At 46.0% G+C, this 16270-nt stretch overlaps 2 protein-coding genes across 8 annotated transcripts; one reads left to right on the top strand and one right to left on the bottom strand.

Annotated features, from left to right (window-relative positions):
- Positions 1-39: 39 nt before the first annotated feature.
- Positions 40-15216, top strand: LOC144007910 (uncharacterized). 5 transcript variants are annotated; one of them, XM_077507863.1, is made up of 8 exons: positions 40-496; positions 3369-10883; positions 11006-11098; positions 11342-11440; positions 12866-13210; positions 13428-13600; positions 13697-13882; positions 14845-15216. In XM_077507863.1, the coding sequence occupies exons 2-8, from the start codon at positions 10685-10687 to the stop codon at positions 15040-15042; spliced, it is 1293 nt and encodes a 430-aa protein (XP_077363989.1). In that variant the 5' UTR covers positions 40-496; positions 3369-10684; the 3' UTR covers positions 15043-15216. The 5 variants fall into 5 exon arrangements, with proteins under 5 accessions (XP_077363989.1, XP_077363990.1, XP_077363991.1 ...); XM_077507864.1 differs by having other exon boundaries at positions 10677-10883; XM_077507865.1 differs by having other exon boundaries at positions 10695-10883.
- On the bottom strand, positions 1142-9356 carry LOC144007904 (phosphatidylinositol 4-kinase beta-like). 3 transcript variants are annotated; one of them, XM_077507850.1, is made up of 14 exons: positions 9109-9356; positions 7882-8265; positions 7380-7744; positions 6987-7301; positions 6504-6731; positions 5941-6183; positions 5688-5779; positions 5515-5619; positions 5318-5441; positions 5122-5235; positions 4411-4562; positions 4127-4259; positions 3737-3857; positions 1142-2925 (listed from the first exon to the last, which is right to left on the bottom strand). In XM_077507850.1, the coding sequence occupies exons 1-14, from the start codon at positions 9218-9220 to the stop codon at positions 2744-2746; spliced, it is 2670 nt and encodes an 889-aa protein (XP_077363976.1). In that variant the 5' UTR covers positions 9221-9356; the 3' UTR covers positions 1142-2743. The 3 variants fall into 3 exon arrangements, with proteins under 3 accessions (XP_077363976.1, XP_077363977.1, XP_077363975.1); XM_077507851.1 differs by having other exon boundaries at positions 5688-5785; positions 9140-9355; XM_077507849.1 differs by having other exon boundaries at positions 5688-5785; positions 9109-9355.
- Positions 15217-16270: the final 1054 nt, after the last annotated feature.

A 16270-nucleotide genomic window follows, 5' to 3' on the forward strand; every position in this document is an offset into this window, starting at 1 on the left:
GATGGCAGACATCGCTCACCAGCAGCGCCTCCACACCCGAGAATGGAATTGCGAAGAAGAGCAACTGATTGCCGCCACCTGGTACAACAAAACCGAACGTGATTTGTGTGTGATTTTTTTTTTGATTTTTTTTCACAGCGTTGACAAGCTTTTTCTTTTTGTGTCCTCCGAAAAACGTAAATATATTTGAACGGCTTAAATGTGATCCAGACCAGCGGCCGTTGTGACGACTCGTCCAGGAGCAACTTTACTAGCAGTTGTAATGCGCTGATGGACACGGACATGGACGGACGGCACAGCGGGACAACAAAAACACGGGAGAGTCCACACGTGAACTTTTATTTAAAAAGAAAGAAAAAATAGTGGGCCACCGCGCATTACAGTAGCCGTAGGCCAAAAAAAAAAAATCCCGGACAAAACCGAACAGGGGCTGCAGATCCACACAAAACAAAGCGCCAAGGGTGCCACACTGCCGATTGTCACACCGTTCCCACAGGTGAGTGAGCCAACCTGATGTTTTGCCTGAGAGTGCGTGAGATAATTCTGATTTCCCACTTTTCTCGAATGCAGCATTTTTTATTTTTTTTTGTGCTCAGTTTAATTAAGGAAGCGCTCCCTTAATGGACTGGCCATCTGGCATACAGGGCAGATGCCCGGTCTTTGGGGGCGGGGCAAATGCATTTTTTTTTTTTTTTAAATGATTTTCTTACATTTACTATAAGAGACTGGCCCACAATTTACAAGGGCCAGTCCATTCATCCATTTCGGCCAGGCCAGTGGATCAAAGTCAAAATGCCAGGGCCGTTTTTTTTATTTTTATTTTTTTGTGCCAGTCCAGCCCTGGATCGTTGAAATTTGATTTGTGAGGATTATTTTTTATGTGAAAACGGGATAAAATGTTTGACTACTATAACAACATGCCTGCTTTGTACGCAAGTCACTAGTCAAAAGCAATTGAATACGCAGTGGAAATGAAGTGTTGCATTGTGCGTGTACATTTCGGAAAATGTTTTACAAAAGATTGAATAATTTGAAAATCGACTATCTCAATCATAAGTTATGAAAATAGGTGTCTTTTTTTTGCACTTTAAATCCAAAATGTGTGAAAAAGATGCTAAAACAAAAGAGCACTTAAGGGACGTTTTCACATTCAAACTTCATTTTATTTTCACATTTTTATCAAATGGTGAAACAAGTCAAAAGGCAACGGTACTTTTTTTTGCATTCACAACAAAAATTGTTTCAGCTGGTTTGCCAACGGGACACTAGCAACCGCTAGTAGTGTGCTTTATCTCTCAAGTCTTATTGATCAAGTGATCCTCTGTCAATCAAACCAGTCACTTTATCCTAGTTTGTAGAGTTTTTATATACGTTAAAAAAATGTTAGCTGGTTTAGTACAATCTGGCAGCCTTGCAGTCAATATAAATATAGACTGTACATTTATTAGAATTCATATTTAAAATGTTAGCAACTAGGATACTACTAGCTAGCTAGCTAGCTCCGTCATTGTCAATGACACAAAGGTGTAGTTTCACACAAAGTCTTCAATCAGGTCCTCCTTCAGCAGTCCATAACCGCAATGTAAACGGCGTCGCCTCATTGGCTGGGGTCAATCACCGGGAATGTAGTGTCGGCCAATCACAACAGTGATAACAAGTAGTGCATCTATTAGCCAAAAAAGTGAACTAGCTTCCTTCCTTTGAACAGAGTCGACGAGAAAAGTGATGCTTTTGGATTAAATAATAATAATAATAATAATAATAATAATAATAATAATAATAAAATAATAATAAATTCTTAAAATGAAAACGCCCCATTTGAAATGTTGCGTCAACGTGACGTTGCAAACGAACCTTCGTTCGCCGTTGTAAACAAACGTGGATTCAACGGCCATGCTAACAACGTTAGCATTCTCGGCACAACTACGATATAGCTTTTTTTTTTTTTTTTTTTTTTAAGACTGGAAGGAAACGAAACATTCTGCATTTGTCGCGTGTGCAAGGTTAGCAGTAAATGCTAAGGCTAACAATTAGTGTTGTTCTGATACCAATACTGGTATCGGCAGAGGTGCCGATACTGCATTAGAACAGTGGTAACGGTGAGTACTCACAAGTAACATGTCGATACCATTAATTCCAACAATAATATAGGATTTTGGATGCAGCATCTTGTGTCTTGCTCGTGCACGACATTCACTGATATGTGACATGTTCACTGCATGCCGATCTAAGATATCCTATTGGCCACTGATTGCTCTGAACCAATGGCAGGACAGCTTTTTCATGTTGAGGGAAAAAAAAAACCTTAAGTATCGGTATGGTTTCGGTATCGGCCGATACTGCAAAGCTGGGTATCGGAATCGGTATCGGGGGCCCAAAAACGGTATCGGAACAACACTACTAACAAGCTAGGCTAAGTGCGGAAGCGACACAAAAAGTTGTTTTGTGTTGCATACTTCCGTAGAGTGGAACGCAAAAGGAGGAAGGCGATGCAGCAGCCAAAAGGCAAAAAAAAAAAAAAAAAAGACAAAGGCAGCTAAAGAAATGGAAGAAAAAATATAATAGGCAGGCTCATAAGCAGATAAAGCAGCAAAATAATTAGCAGCAGCAGTAGAATTCCAAGCAGAATAATAATGATTAGAAGAAGACGAAGAAGAATAAGCAGCAAAAGTAGAAGACTGAGGCTTAAAATAAAAAAATAAAAAAGCGGAAATTTTTGAGCCGAGCGTCCGTCGAGTCGGGTTCACATGATGCCGTTCCTGACGTACTGGTACGAGTCGTAGAGTTTGGTGGTGATGGAGCGCACGGAACCGTCCACCAGCCGCTCCACCAGCAGCTGCAGCTGCTCCTCCGTCAGGCTCATGTGGAAACGCTCCTTCAGGCCACGGATGGTCCCGGAGCCCTGGAAGCACGCCAGGTGCGAGCCTGTGGGGCAAAAAACCCCAATACAAAACATGCTCTCTCACCAAGCCGGACTCCGGACACCAAAAAACAAAACAAAAAACATCTTTGCTTGGGGTGTAGTGTTAATTTTGTCAACACATTTTTCATCGGACTAAAACTAGACTAGACTAAAACCCAAATGTAGGGGAGCAGGGCAAGGAGGCAAAGAATGCGGTCAAAAAATATTTAAAAAAAACAAAACAAAAAACGAGGAGGCAAAAACGAGTTAGAAACTAAGAAACCAAAACAAAGTACAAACGGCTAAAAAAAACTAAACATGGTGTGGAACAGAACCAGCAGCATAACATGAGGAAAATGACAATGAACCGACACAGACAGAGGGGAGACAAGAGACTAAATACACACGCTAATTGACACAACGAGACACAGCTGGGTTTTCAAGCGTTTTGTATTTGTCACGTCAGGGGTGTGGCGGTGGACCCAAATGGAGGGAAGCAGGGCGAGGAGACAAAGAATGCGGTAAAAAGAAAAGTTTAATAAACAAAAACGAGGGGGCAAAAACGAATTACAAACTAAGAAACCAAAACAACAAAGTCCAAACGGGTGAAACCGAGACAAGGCGTGGAACAGAACCGGCACCATGACATGAGGAAAATGACAATGAATCCACGAAGACATAGGGGAGACAACAGACTAAATACACAAACTAATTGACACAACGAGACATAGCTGGTCAAGACGCAAGTGGCAGAGGGTGCTGATTGCTTGACACATTACGGGCAAATAAAATGAACACTCTTGGGGGTTCAAATCCCGACGGCAGGCTGCTTACCTTGCTGCATGATCTCCACGATGTGCAGCACCTTGTCCATGTGCTTCCTGGCGGCGATCATCCCCTGCAGCATCAGCATCTTGTAGTAGACAAACATGTCGCCGGTCAGGCCGCCCATCACCTGAAACAACCGTCCAAAAAGCAGTCAAAGGCATGAAAATGGACTTTGAACCAATGAAGAAGAATTCAATCGGATGTCGACGAGGTGGCTCCAAATTTTCAATCCAATTGTTGTTTATGCTGTATTTTAGTCACACAACGTTGTGCAAAAAAAAGAGTCACGAGAGCACAATTTAGCAATAAGAAATGTGATGTAAAGGAATTACGCCACAGTATTTGTAACGCAGAAGTCAAACGCCCAGTTCGGTAAGGGTGGGCGGTCGGGGTCACCTCCACAAACTCGGTGGTGAGCTTGAAGGCGGACGTCTCGAAGCCCAGATTGCGCGGCGAGCTGGACAAGATGAAGCCGAAGTCGATGTGGATGATGTGACCTTCTGAGTCCAGGAGGATGTTACCGTTGTGTCTGCCGGGACAAAAAAAACAAAACAAAAAAAATCACATCGTTTGTTGTCATGGGAATGTCCGATGGGGGACCCAACCTTGCGGCTAAATGCTTAGCTTAGCTTAGCTTAGCTTAGTTTAGCTTAGCAGGAAGAAGACACGAAAGCTCGAACCTGTCTTTGACTTGCAGGAGGTAACAGACAAGGCTGTAGCCGGCGCAGCTCTGCACAAAATTCCTCTGCGCGCTGAGGAACTGTTCGCTGGTGACGCCGCCGTGCTCCTGCAGGAAGTAGTCCAGCAGCGACAGCTGACTCTGTTTGCGCACCTGACAACAACGCAACGTTGAACGTCACAGAGCGGTCGACAACATGATAGCAACAAACCAGGAAGCAACAGACTCGACTTGGCAGAGGGTCCACAGCACTGATCTGTATTATATGACTGGATAGCCGATATGCCGAGACTTTTGAGGTCGCGAGGCGGCCATATTGCTCCTCCCAAGAAACATTTCTTGCCATACCATCAGATACATTTGCAGGATCCAAATTGGAGACCGTTTGAGACAGTACTTGAGAGAAACGGCATGATTTACGGCGTTTTAAATTTATTAAACATAAACAAGAAGACTTAAAGGGATACTTGAGTCATTGAGCCATTTTCAGCAGTAAAAAGTTAATATTTTGTCTATAATTAATGTGGTAATGGCCAATCATGGCTCAGTTTACTCACCAAACCCAGAAAACAGGTGAGCTATGATTGCCACCCTTTGACTTCAACGGCTTGCACTAGCGTGTATGAGCTATCGGCCATCCAGTCATATATACAGGTTAGTGGTCCACAGGAAGTCAAGAGGAAGCAAAGACAAAATGAAACTGTGCCGCTACCTGATGCAGGGACACGGCGTTGACGACGGGTTCGATCATGCCGCTGTCCGATGACATGACCAGGATCTTGTAAGGTTTAATCCACAGAGGAAGTCGTTCCTGGCGCCAGATGGCCTGAAGACAAGCCACGCCCTCGTCATGCTCATGCACTAACGAACGGCAATTGGCGGGAAGAAGGGGAGGGGGGTTGGCGCACCTGCAGCTGCGTGAGCACCTGGTACGCCAAAAGTTCTTGCCTCAGGTCGTCTCCGCACTTGACGATGACGGGAAGGAGCCGCCAGCCGGGCAGGTGGCCGTAAGGGGACGTCTCCTGGATACGTCTGCGCACACGCACGCGCGTTTACTGACGACATCGTGACAGGATGACGGCGTGCGTCCACTCGCGCCTCCCACCTGACTTTCTCCTCCCAAGGTTCTTTGAGGGCGACGGCCGAGGGGTCCTCGGGGTCCTTCCTGAAGGACGTGGGCGTCTGCGCCAAGTTCTCTGACAGCCGCCGTCTGAGTCCCCACAGGCAACCACGTCAGCCGCAAAACCGAATGGGGAAACTGACGACGGCCCGACTCACCTGATGTCGCCAGCGGCGACAAACACCTCCCTGCTCTCCACGCTGGTCAGACTATCCACCGAAAACTGACTCAGGTTGTCGCTGCTGCTCGTCTGAACCTCCGCCGCGCAAACAGGAAGGAGACAGCAAACGGACAGGAAGTCAACGGGAGGCAGACGGGAAACCAAACATGGCGTCAACATGAAGTAAAACGGAAGTACGCCGAAAGTGATGGGGAATTAAATTAGCGAGGTAGTCGCCCACTAGCGCTCACCTCCACCTGCAGCTGTCCGATGTCGTCGGTGGCCCAGGCGTCGTCGTCATTGTCGTAGTTGTGGACGCTGGACAGGTTTGAGGCGGCGGAGACGATGGCGGCGGCGGACGAGGCGTCGGCATTGCAGTCTAGGTTGTCGGCGGAGCGGGCCGAGCGGATGCGCGTCTCGGAGATGCGGGCGGGGACGGCCGACGTCTCGAAGTTTTCACACTCCAGCACCTCCACGTAGATGATATACGGAGCCTGTCCATGCAAAAAATGGGGTTAAATTCAAAATGGCCGCTGTTAGGTTTAGCATATGGCTCCAAGAGACTTTTGTACGTGGAGGGCTGTGACATATGCCACCAAATTTTCATGGCTATTGGTGAAAAACGCTTTGTTACCAAGGAGTTTAGGAACACAAAATTTGATGCCCCGCCCCCATCATATAGTACGCCGAAAACTGAATAGAGGTCACTGTTAAGGCCCTAATTGTGGAACAAGCGCAATTATGAGCAAATGATTTTGAAAAAATGAAGTTGCAAATAGAATCAAAACGCCTGAAAGTGTAGCGGCGTGCTGACCTTGTCCTTGGAGTTGAGCACGGCGGCCTGCGTGTGCGGTATCCGAACCAGGTGGTGCTGGAAGTCGGCGGTGGGCAGCCAAACTCTGGCGGGAAGTTTGTGGTTGAGGAGCGACAGTTCTGAGATCAGACGCTGCGTCTTCTGCTCTTTGTTGGGGAGCGACGCCAGCCGGCGACCGATCGCCAGCAGGGATTTGACCAACTCGCGCTGAGGACGCAGACGCTCCGGCTGAGGGACACACGGTGATGCATCGGATTCAACTTCAGGCCAAATACGTCGACTTCCCACCGCTGGACTACTCAATGAGTAAACGTACTACAAACCCGCTCGTGTCAAATCCAGGTCCGGAAAGTAAAAATTCTGCCACCGTTTCGCTTTAACTTCTACCTAAACGGCAGCCAACTGTCCTCCTGCCAACCCCAGGCCCCGGAATTACGAGGCACTGCGTCGTCACGATGCAAACAAGAAAATTGCGTCCCTCACCTCCTGGCACTGTGCCTCCACTTTGGGGTTGCTTCCTGTCCTGCGTAGGGCGCCGCCCGGCCCGCCAGTCGAGGGGGCAGCATCCGACTTGGACCTCTGGTGGCTCCGCCGGGAAGGCGACGCACCCGGGGATGGCGAGGGCGTTCGTGGCGGGGCGGCGGCGGCGGGGGGCCGCAGCTCGTCTGACAAAATGAGCTTGCGCAGTTTGGCTCCCCGCGAATGTCGCTGGGTGGAGATGTGCATGTCGGACGAGTAGGCACCCAGCAGCCACGCACACAGCAGCGAGAAGACAATGCTGCCGCCACAGCGGTGCACCTACACACCAATCATACATCAGAACGGGAGAACACCTCGCCGTGCCGTGCCCAGCCCCACCTCACCCCGCCCACTCACCAAGTAAGGCCTGATGGCGTCGCCAACTTCGCCGTCCATGTGCACGTACATGCTGAGCAGCTGCGGCAGGTAAAAGTCCACGTCGGCGGGCGGGAAGCCGAAGAGGCGGTTCCCGATGTAGGCCTGCACGCCGGGCTCCTTGGACTTGAACAGGTACGCCACCGCCATGGACGCGTCAAATAGCTTGGACTGGAACAGGCGCAGCAGCCACGACGAGCCGTCCGACGCCGGCGACGACGGGTCGCGCGCATCTGCCCGACGGTCCTCGTCGTCCTCCTCCTCTCGGATGGCGCCGTTTTGCGTCTGCATTTGGACCTTCAGCAGAACTTCCTGGCATGCCTTCAACGCCACCTCGGCGTCAATCACTGCTCAAAACAACACAACACAAATTTCCTGACAAACAACCAGGTTTAGGCTTTCAAGGTAGCGCTTTAAACTCGGTTCCTAAACTAAGGTTGGGGTTTTAGTAGGGTTTTAAACCGAGCAGGACAAAGACGCTCACCTTGAATCTCCCCGTCGTCCCGGTCCAGGGGGGGCGGGGTGGCGAGCGCAGGGTCAGGAGCGTCGCTGCTGAGACTGGCGCTGCTGCCGCCGGGGCTGGAGCTGCGGGGACTGGCGCTGGGCGAGGACGGCTGCTCGCAGCGGGCCGTCTGGGGGCGGGGCGTGGGACGCCGGCGCCGCTGGCGGCGAGACGGGCCGTCGGACCAGCTTTCGGAATCGCGGGACGTCGTCGACGACGAGGACGACGACGAGGCGCTGGAGGGCGACGACGGGCACGAGAAAGCGGTGGGCGAGGATGACGGTGGGGTGGGCGGCGATGTGTGGGCGGGGCTTAGCTGGAGCAGACGCAAAGCGGGAGAGAAGGAAACTTGGGTGTCGGCCATCTCTGGGGAGGACGAGACACAAGAAACTTTGGTCAACATCAACAACACGCAGACACCCTCAGTCTGGTAGCTGGCGACTTGGCAAGTCTCCTGACTCCGATGGATTTCCTGACGATCATACAACCGTGAGGCCTCTCCTCCAACCAAGCACCAAATGCATCTTGGGATATTTTTCTCTCAAGCCGCCAGCCGATGAGTCCTTGCTAGATGCCTGCTAGCATCCAAGAACAACATGCCCCGCCTTCCTGCTCGATGCCAACTTACAACCAAATGGATAACAGCGGTCGTTCAAGTTGTTCAAATCGTCAGACAGCTTCTCGAATGGCTACATTCCGGTCATGTCTCGATTCACGCAAACCCGATTATCGGGACGCTCATCTTATAGGACAAAATTTAGAAGACAAAAGGATAAGAATAGTATGACATTCGTCGGTTGAGACAAAAGCCACCCGGATTTCTTATGGGTGTCCCAAGACCCAAGATCTGCAAGTGCAAGGCTGGAATCGATTTTCTGTGACATCATCTCACAACACATCTGGAACCCATTTCGCACTGAAACGCTCCCTCTCTCAAACATGCAAGCTGGACCGCAATCTGGGACCTTCTGACCTTCCTGTGACGTCAGCGCTGACTTAATAAAGCTAATGTGTAACGTTACCACAACGTCTTGCGTGTTGTCACGAGACAGCTCGAGAGTAAATTTGTGGACGCGGGCGTGTGCGCATGCGCGTCGATGACCGAGCCGATGATGACGGAGAGAAGGAAGAAAAGATGCCGAACGCAAAAAAAAAGACAAAAAAAAAAAGCGAGCGAGTAAGCAGGCAACGTCATCGTGAGTGACTTGCCAAGACTGCTGGAAGAGGCGAGCAGACTGACCGGTTGCTTAGCCGAACAAGTCGGGTCGCTTTCGACGCCGTCCAAGCGTGTTGCGGTTGCTTCAAGGATCCACTTTGACATCCGTTTGTCCACTCGCAGTCTCAACGTGTCAACGCGCTTGTCTTTGTTGTTTTGCGGATGTGTTGACGATCCGCCTGCTTTGTTTTCGGCCAGCAGTGACGCAAGATCGATCGCAAAGACACGATGCAGCGATACCGCACTTCCGGTTTCGCTTGCCATAATAAAAGCGCTCGCGTTGGGTTTTGGATCGTATCGGTTGGCTCCAAAGCACATCCATTAATCCTTGATTTTTATTCGTGCTGATATCGTTTCAAATGTAAATTGAGGTGACAATGGAAACATTCCCCGAGCATTTCAAGATGACAGCACCCATTCCTTTTATTTCGCAAAAGTCTGCACGACTTCCGATGGCTAGTCGTGTTAAGTATTGACGCTGCGGGTTTCGTTTTTTCTTTTCCTTTTATTTTTTTTATTTTTTAATGTATTTTTTTTCCCAAGTCATTTTTCCGATTGGACAAAAACAAACTCGGAAGCGAACGTGCTACGATCATGTCAAGTTCTTTTTTTTATTTCTAAATTTCTTTCGTTATTTAAACCTGAAACGCAAATCAAATAACACATTTAGGGTCATACTTTCCATTTTTATTTACAAAACAAAAATAGGAGAGCAAAGCCTTGAATTTCTGTACAGTATTTCCTTTTTTTTTTTTTAGGAATGTTTTTTCTCTTATTACGCTTTTCAGTCTGCGCAGGCTAATCGGCATTGCAGGAAGATGCGTGTCTGTTTTACTAATTGGATTATTAAGCTTGTAAACATATATTAAAAATAGAAAAAAATACCCGTTATTTCGGTTTTATTTTAAAATAGAAACAGCAAAATTGAAAGACAACTTGAGTTTCCCTTGTCTGGAACGAGTTCCCGGAAATTGTTACTGAGAGCATTTCTCATACTGACCAGGAGATGGCGACAGTGGCGATAAAGTGTTCAGGAGTGATCCATCTCTAGCACTTTGTTATTTTTATTTGTTATTTTATTTTTTTAACCATCTCCAGCACTGGTCCGAGTCAACATTTTCTGTACCACATCGAGCCACGCTTGCTCGCGTTTGCAGACTGGGTAACAACACCGCCTGAGTCCTCCCACGTCCAAGATTGAGATTGACCCACGAAGAAGAAGTCAAACAAGATGGCAGCCGTCGCATGCAAAACCCGTTCATAGTTTCTCTAAACAAATAAATTAGCACAGATACACAACAGTGCAGAAAGTGGATAAAGGCAGAAAAAGAAGGAAAATCTTGTATTTTTCAGAAGGTTTTGTGGTTTGCTCGTTTTTGGTTTTGTTTTTTTTAAGAGAAGGCGAAACTAAGCCAGTGTTGTGGTATCCTCGTTGAATTACATTTAGTGCCAAAAAATAGGCTAAGGTTATTTGAGTTGGCGCAAACTCAAAAGTCGAAGCTTGGAAGCTGCAAACAAAAGCAGACGCACAAGTTGGCCAGTGAATTGTTGTTGTTTGAAGAATACAAGATGTGTAAAGTCCAGATGCTGAGAGCGTTGGTGAATCAGCGACTCAGTGCTGCCGTGGAAGAAATTCTCGTGGCGTTTGAAGCGACCGTCGCCGAGTACGAAGAGGAACTTTGTCGATCCAAAGAGGAGATCGAGCGACAACGAAAACTGCTCGACGCCGTTTTCAAGCCTTCGGCTGAAGTTCGGATACATAAAGCAGGTTTTTTTTTCTCTCTTTCAAATGGCGTTCCAAAGTCTTCGTCTTGAACTCGTTGCATCCCTGGATGGTATGAACGGCAAGTATGAGTTAACTAAAGCATGTGTGTTCTTGTTTTTTTCAAGACAATCCCCCTGAACCGCAGCATGATGAACCAGAGCCCTGCTATGTTAAAACGAAAGTAGAAGAGGAGGATGAGGAGTACTCGAACTTCCCCGGTGAGCCACAGACGTCTACAGATCATTTTATTTTATTTTTTTCGTTTTTTAACTGTTATACTGACTGATGGCGTAGGGCCTCCAGTTTCATGCACACTTCTGAAATCACAAATCTACTGATACCGGATGATATCAGCTCATCATTAACAAATGATTCATTTCACTGCCGACTCAGAATACATACGCTGAGTGAGAAGAGAAGAACTGTAAAGTATGAATTCGAAGGTGGTGTTGTGCCTGCAGAGCAGCAGCGTGACACGGCGCTCCCCCGTGTTAAAGAAGAAAAGAAAGAAGCGGGGTTGCATGTGGGAGAGCAGTTGGAGTTCCTCACAGAGTTCCCAGGTGAGCGTTCTGGATGCGTATTTGTTTCCTTTAACTTGATTGTCAATATGTGTTAAGTCCGTATGTCACTTAACGGCGAATGCTTGCGAACGTTGCAAATTTAGGGGTTTGGTCAAGGTTCGTAAAAGGTTCCAGACATGTTCACAACTCTCTCTTGATGCACTGAAATTTTTAGCATGTTGAAAATGAAATTGTTTTGTTAACAGGTGGCGAGTGTTTGCTAAACTGTTCATTTGCCAAAGCCCAACTCAACTTGAATTCCAGAGTACTTCCAAACAACCATGTCTGCCTACAAAATGCTGGACATGGAATCAAGATCAGACATACAGAAACAAAGACGGTCAAGAAAATCATTTCATAGCATAAAACAAACTCAATAACGGAACAATAAAACAATGCTGAGTCAAAAGCCAAAACGTCTCCTGGTCTGCTGAATTGCGGCAGCAGGCAGACGTGAAGGTGTTGTTGACCACCTCACACAGGTGAAGGTGGGGCAAAACTTGAAATGAAGTCTAAAATGTATGGGGGGTCAGCGAAGGGAGGCCACGATTGGAGTTATTCGCTCCCTCCTACGAGCTCCAGTTAATCCAAGTTGCAGCATTTTGCACCAACTTGAGGGGAGATCCAATTTCAAATCGCTGTCCAATGTAAAAGCCAAGTTAGGAGATTGTTGGCTTTAGATAAAGGCGCCAGGGGGAAGCTGTATAAAAAGTATCCATTCATGGTTGTTTTATGAATCGATTTTGGGCTAAGAAAAGGAATGTCGATTCGATATGTTACTTATCCCCAATGAAAACAGCAGAGGCCCCAAAATTTAACCCTGTGGAACACCATAACACAGTGGGACAGAACGGGACTCAACCAAGTTGAACAGAAAAATTTCTGGATCTGATTTCTGGCCACCTGGTGCTGCAAATGAGCCGACAGAATTAGGGCCGCGTGATATTGGAAAAGCTATATAGTTGCTGCATATAGCTATCGATATTGCAATATTTAACATGTACCTAAAGAAATGACATTTTTCTTATCTCATGAAAGAATTGCATTTTTTTTCATGCAGCAAAATAATCAAACTCAATGTATTTTTAATTAATTGTAATGACCCCCTGAGGAGGGGATTCTTTTCAGAGTGCAGTAGTGGATTATATCAATCAGTTCATCTCCTCGCGAGCTTTGAACTGAGTGTCTTCTCTCCTTTTTTGTCATGTTTAATATATTAAATAAATTTAAAATGGTTGCAACATTTCCCAGCACTCCTTGAATCAAGAGCACGTTTGTTGCGCAACGGTTGCATGTTGGCCAAAACGTGAACACGCCAGCGAACCAACACGTCTGCGCGGTCGTCGGCGCGCGCCGACATTCACAAGCATTCGCCGCCCGCTGAATCGTCGGCACCCACATTCTCCGCCTCCATCGTCACGCCAGGCCGGAAGGAAGGAAGCGGCAAGAGAAAGGCGACGAGCCCTCGCGACCACCCCGAGGACGAGCCGGCCTCCGTTTGGGAGGACACGGCGGACCCGCCCGTCGCCGCCGCCGAACCCCTCGACTCGTCGTCCTCCTCCACCTTCGGCGAGGGCGACAGAAGGAAGAGCTCGTCGTGTTTTGCGTGGACGATGGCCGACAAGGAGATGATGGCGGCCTTTTTCGAGGAGTACCCCATGTTCTACGACACCTTCTTGGACGACTTCAAAGACGTCAACAGCAAGCGGGCCGTGGTCAAGAAGTTCGTCAAAGAGAAATTTCAAGACAAGGGCCGGCGCGTACCCACGTGTAAGTCACATTTTCTTGAGTTACACATTTCAAAGGCAGGAACCGGCTTGATTATTATTTTTTTAATTCCTATTTTGATTGTTTTTAATTTTTAATCATTTATTTATATTAGGGATGTACGATATCGGTGACCGATAATTATCGGCAATTATCGACCAATTATCAGGGGCTCAGACGTATGTATATGTGATTGTTGCCGCGCGTCTGTGTTTTGCAGATAAGCAAGTGATGGGCTTCCTGAAGAATTACCGGACTCGCTTCGTCAAGTTGAACAGCAGACGATCGGAGCAGGCCGACGAGCAGCTGACGGCCACCGAGCATTGGGTTTTGAACAGCTTTGCGTACCTGCGCCCGCATATCAAGAAGAGACGCGGCAGGGCCACGTACCAGGTCAGAATCCGCAAACACGAAATACAAATTTCAATTATTTTATTTCCAAATATTCTTGACATTTATACCTTGATGTTCAATTTTTTTGCGTTTCAGTTCCCGTCTTCCAAGGCGTCCCCCAAAAGACGCTCGCATCCGCATCCGCTGCCGTCGGACAGCGACGTGGACGATCCGCTGCCGTCCACCAGCAGCACGCTTGCTGGCCACAAGGGGGCGGAGGCGGGCAGCCGGCAGAACAGCCGTGATGCCGTCCATGTGAGCGCCGATGAGCTGCTTTCACAGGTGACACGCTTTGTTAAAAAAAACAAAACAAAACAAAAAATCGATTTCTAAACTTTTGTCTATCAATCAACCTGCCACTGTTAATGTGCTATCCAGAGTTATTATAGTTTTGGAGTTTTTCATTTTAGCATTAGCATGCTAAGCTAACTTAGCATTAGCATTGGCATGCTAAGCTAACTTAGCATTAGCATTGGCATGTTAAGATAACTTGGCATTAAAATGCTATCTTAGCAGAACCATTAGCATGTTAAGCTAGCTTAGCATGTTAATGTTAAGTTAATGTTAATGTAAAGTTAGCATGCTAATGCTAGCTTAGCATGTTAATGCTCATGCTAATGGAAAGTTAGCATGCTAATGCTATTGCAAAGTTAGCATGGTAATTCTAGTGCAGTTAGCCTGCTAATGCAAAGTTATCCTGCTAATGCAAAGTTATCCTGCTAATGCAAAGTTAGCATGCTAATGCTAATGCAAAGTTTGCATGCTATTGCAAAGTTGGCATGCTAATGCTAATGCAAAGTTTGCATGCTGATGCAAAGTTGGCATGCTAATGCTAATGCAAAGTTTGCATGCTGATGCAAAGTTAGTATGCTATTTATTTTTTTTGCTATTTTTGCTGTATAATTATAGTTAGTTTTAGTTAGTTGTTTTTTACAAATCATTTTCCTTTATTTTAATTCAACGAAATTGTTTTTTGAATTTTCGTTGTGGTTTTTTCATTAGTTTTAGTTAGCAAAAATGACCTTGCTATCATCATCATCGTTTTGCAAACAGTTCCAAATGTTTGCAGTGAAAATCCCTCATGAGTATTCTATTCAGTTGTAAGAAGCGAGTGGAGGACTTGTGACTCCTCCCCTTTTTCACAATACGTAAGCCGAATTTTGCACACAAAGGAGCATCCGAAAAGAACGACGGCACCTTCGCTGTCCTGCACGATTGTGAATTGAGGTTTTTGTGTGTTGCAGATTTTGAGCGGAGCCGATGAAACGCCACAGCAGCGAGCAGGCCGCGCCCTGCCGCTCTCCAGCCACGAGGAAGAGGTGACGAGTTTCGCCCGCTATCTGACCACGCTGATGATGAAGATTCCCCAAGGTCAGATTTGGAACGATTACAGGCGGCGGGTGCTGGCCCTCACCATGGACTGTAGCGATGGTCCAAGTTGACTTTGAACACAAACATCCTCGGCGGCAAAGGAGCGGCTGCATTTCACTTCCTCCACTTTTCACAAAAGCAAATTCCCGTGGCACGAAATCCTTAATGATAATATTTATGATTGCATTTTCTAATTTGATGTTGCTGTTACTGAAACATGATTAAAAAAACATGTTTTTATTACATTATTTTTCTTTTTGTTCATTTTTTGTGAAACAAACTGAATTCACTTTGTGTGATCCATAACAAAAAAATGATTTTTCCAATTATGATCTGCGTAATGGAAATATGGCAAGTCCTTCTCAGGCGAAACACGTCAGAATCATTATTGTCATCGTGCACATAGCATGACGAATTGTCAACAGCTACCACTGAAAATGGTGGTCAAATCATACAAAACAAAAAAACCAAAAAAAAGTCCAAATGTGTATGTATGTATGTATGTATGTATGTATATATATATATATATATATATATATATATATATATATATATATAAGAGAGAAATGTAAAAAGAGCATAAAAATTATCAAAGAGCCTAAGTACACAGTTTTGCACAAAGGTATTGAAGTATTGCACATTTTATGTCAAAAACTGTATATAAACATACTGTATATGTATATATTAGGAGTGATGATATATTGATATCGGGATAATCGTGATACATTGTTCATGACTTATTCATGTTCATGACACTCCCCCTAGCGGCACGCCTCACAAGAGTGGCGGGGAAATGTATGCAAGTCTTCAGGCGAAGAATGCAACATTTTTCTGTGATTAATTAATCTATTAACGCTTTAACTTTGACAGCCCTACTAATAAGTTAATATAGTAATGCTAAAGCTAGCATGTTAATGCTAGCATGCTAATGCTAGCATGTTAATGTTAAGTTAGCATGTTAATGCTAATGTTAAGTCATCATGCTAATGCTAAGGTAGCATGCTAATGTTAATCATAAAGCTAAGTTAACATGTTAATGCTAATAGGCTAATGTTAAGTTAGCATGCTAATGCTAATTAAGTTTGTAAGCTAATGCTAGCATACTACATACATACATACATACATACACACACTACTACATACTACTAAAATGAACAACAAATATCGATACTTGGTTTAGTTGTATTGATAATCACTCGGGAGCAAAGTATCACGATTTATCGTGATATCGATTATCGTCACAGTCTTATTCACAAATGAGGCTTGATTGTGACTTGACGTTTCATTTGAAAGCAAATT

This window comes from Festucalex cinctus, chromosome 19, assembly GCF_051991245.1.
Source record: "Festucalex cinctus isolate MCC-2025b chromosome 19, RoL_Fcin_1.0, whole genome shotgun sequence".
NCBI classification, from domain to species: Eukaryota; Metazoa; Chordata; class Actinopteri; order Syngnathiformes; family Syngnathidae; genus Festucalex; species Festucalex cinctus.

Coding starts and splice junctions, on each gene's coding strand:
- LOC144007904 (XM_077507849.1), bottom strand. CDS start 9,220: ATGTCAAAGTGGATCCTTGAAGCAACCGCAACACGCTTGGACGGCGTC. Junction 7,745..7,881: donor GGACGACGGGGAGATTCAAG/GTGAGCGTCTTT, acceptor TGTTTTGAGCAG/TGATTGACGCCGAGGTGGCG. Junction 6,184..6,503: donor TGCTCAACTCCAAGGACAAG/GTCAGCACGCCG, acceptor TTGCATGGACAG/GCTCCGTATATCATCTACGT.
- LOC144007910 (XM_077507863.1), top strand. CDS start 10,685: ATGTGTAAAGTCCAGATGCTGAGAGCGTTGGTGAATCAGCGACTCAGT. Junction 13,601..13,696: donor GCGGCAGGGCCACGTACCAG/GTCAGAATCCGC, acceptor TTTGCGTTTCAG/TTCCCGTCTTCCAAGGCGTC. Junction 13,883..14,844: donor CCGATGAGCTGCTTTCACAG/GTGACACGCTTT, acceptor TGTGTGTTGCAG/ATTTTGAGCGGAGCCGATGA.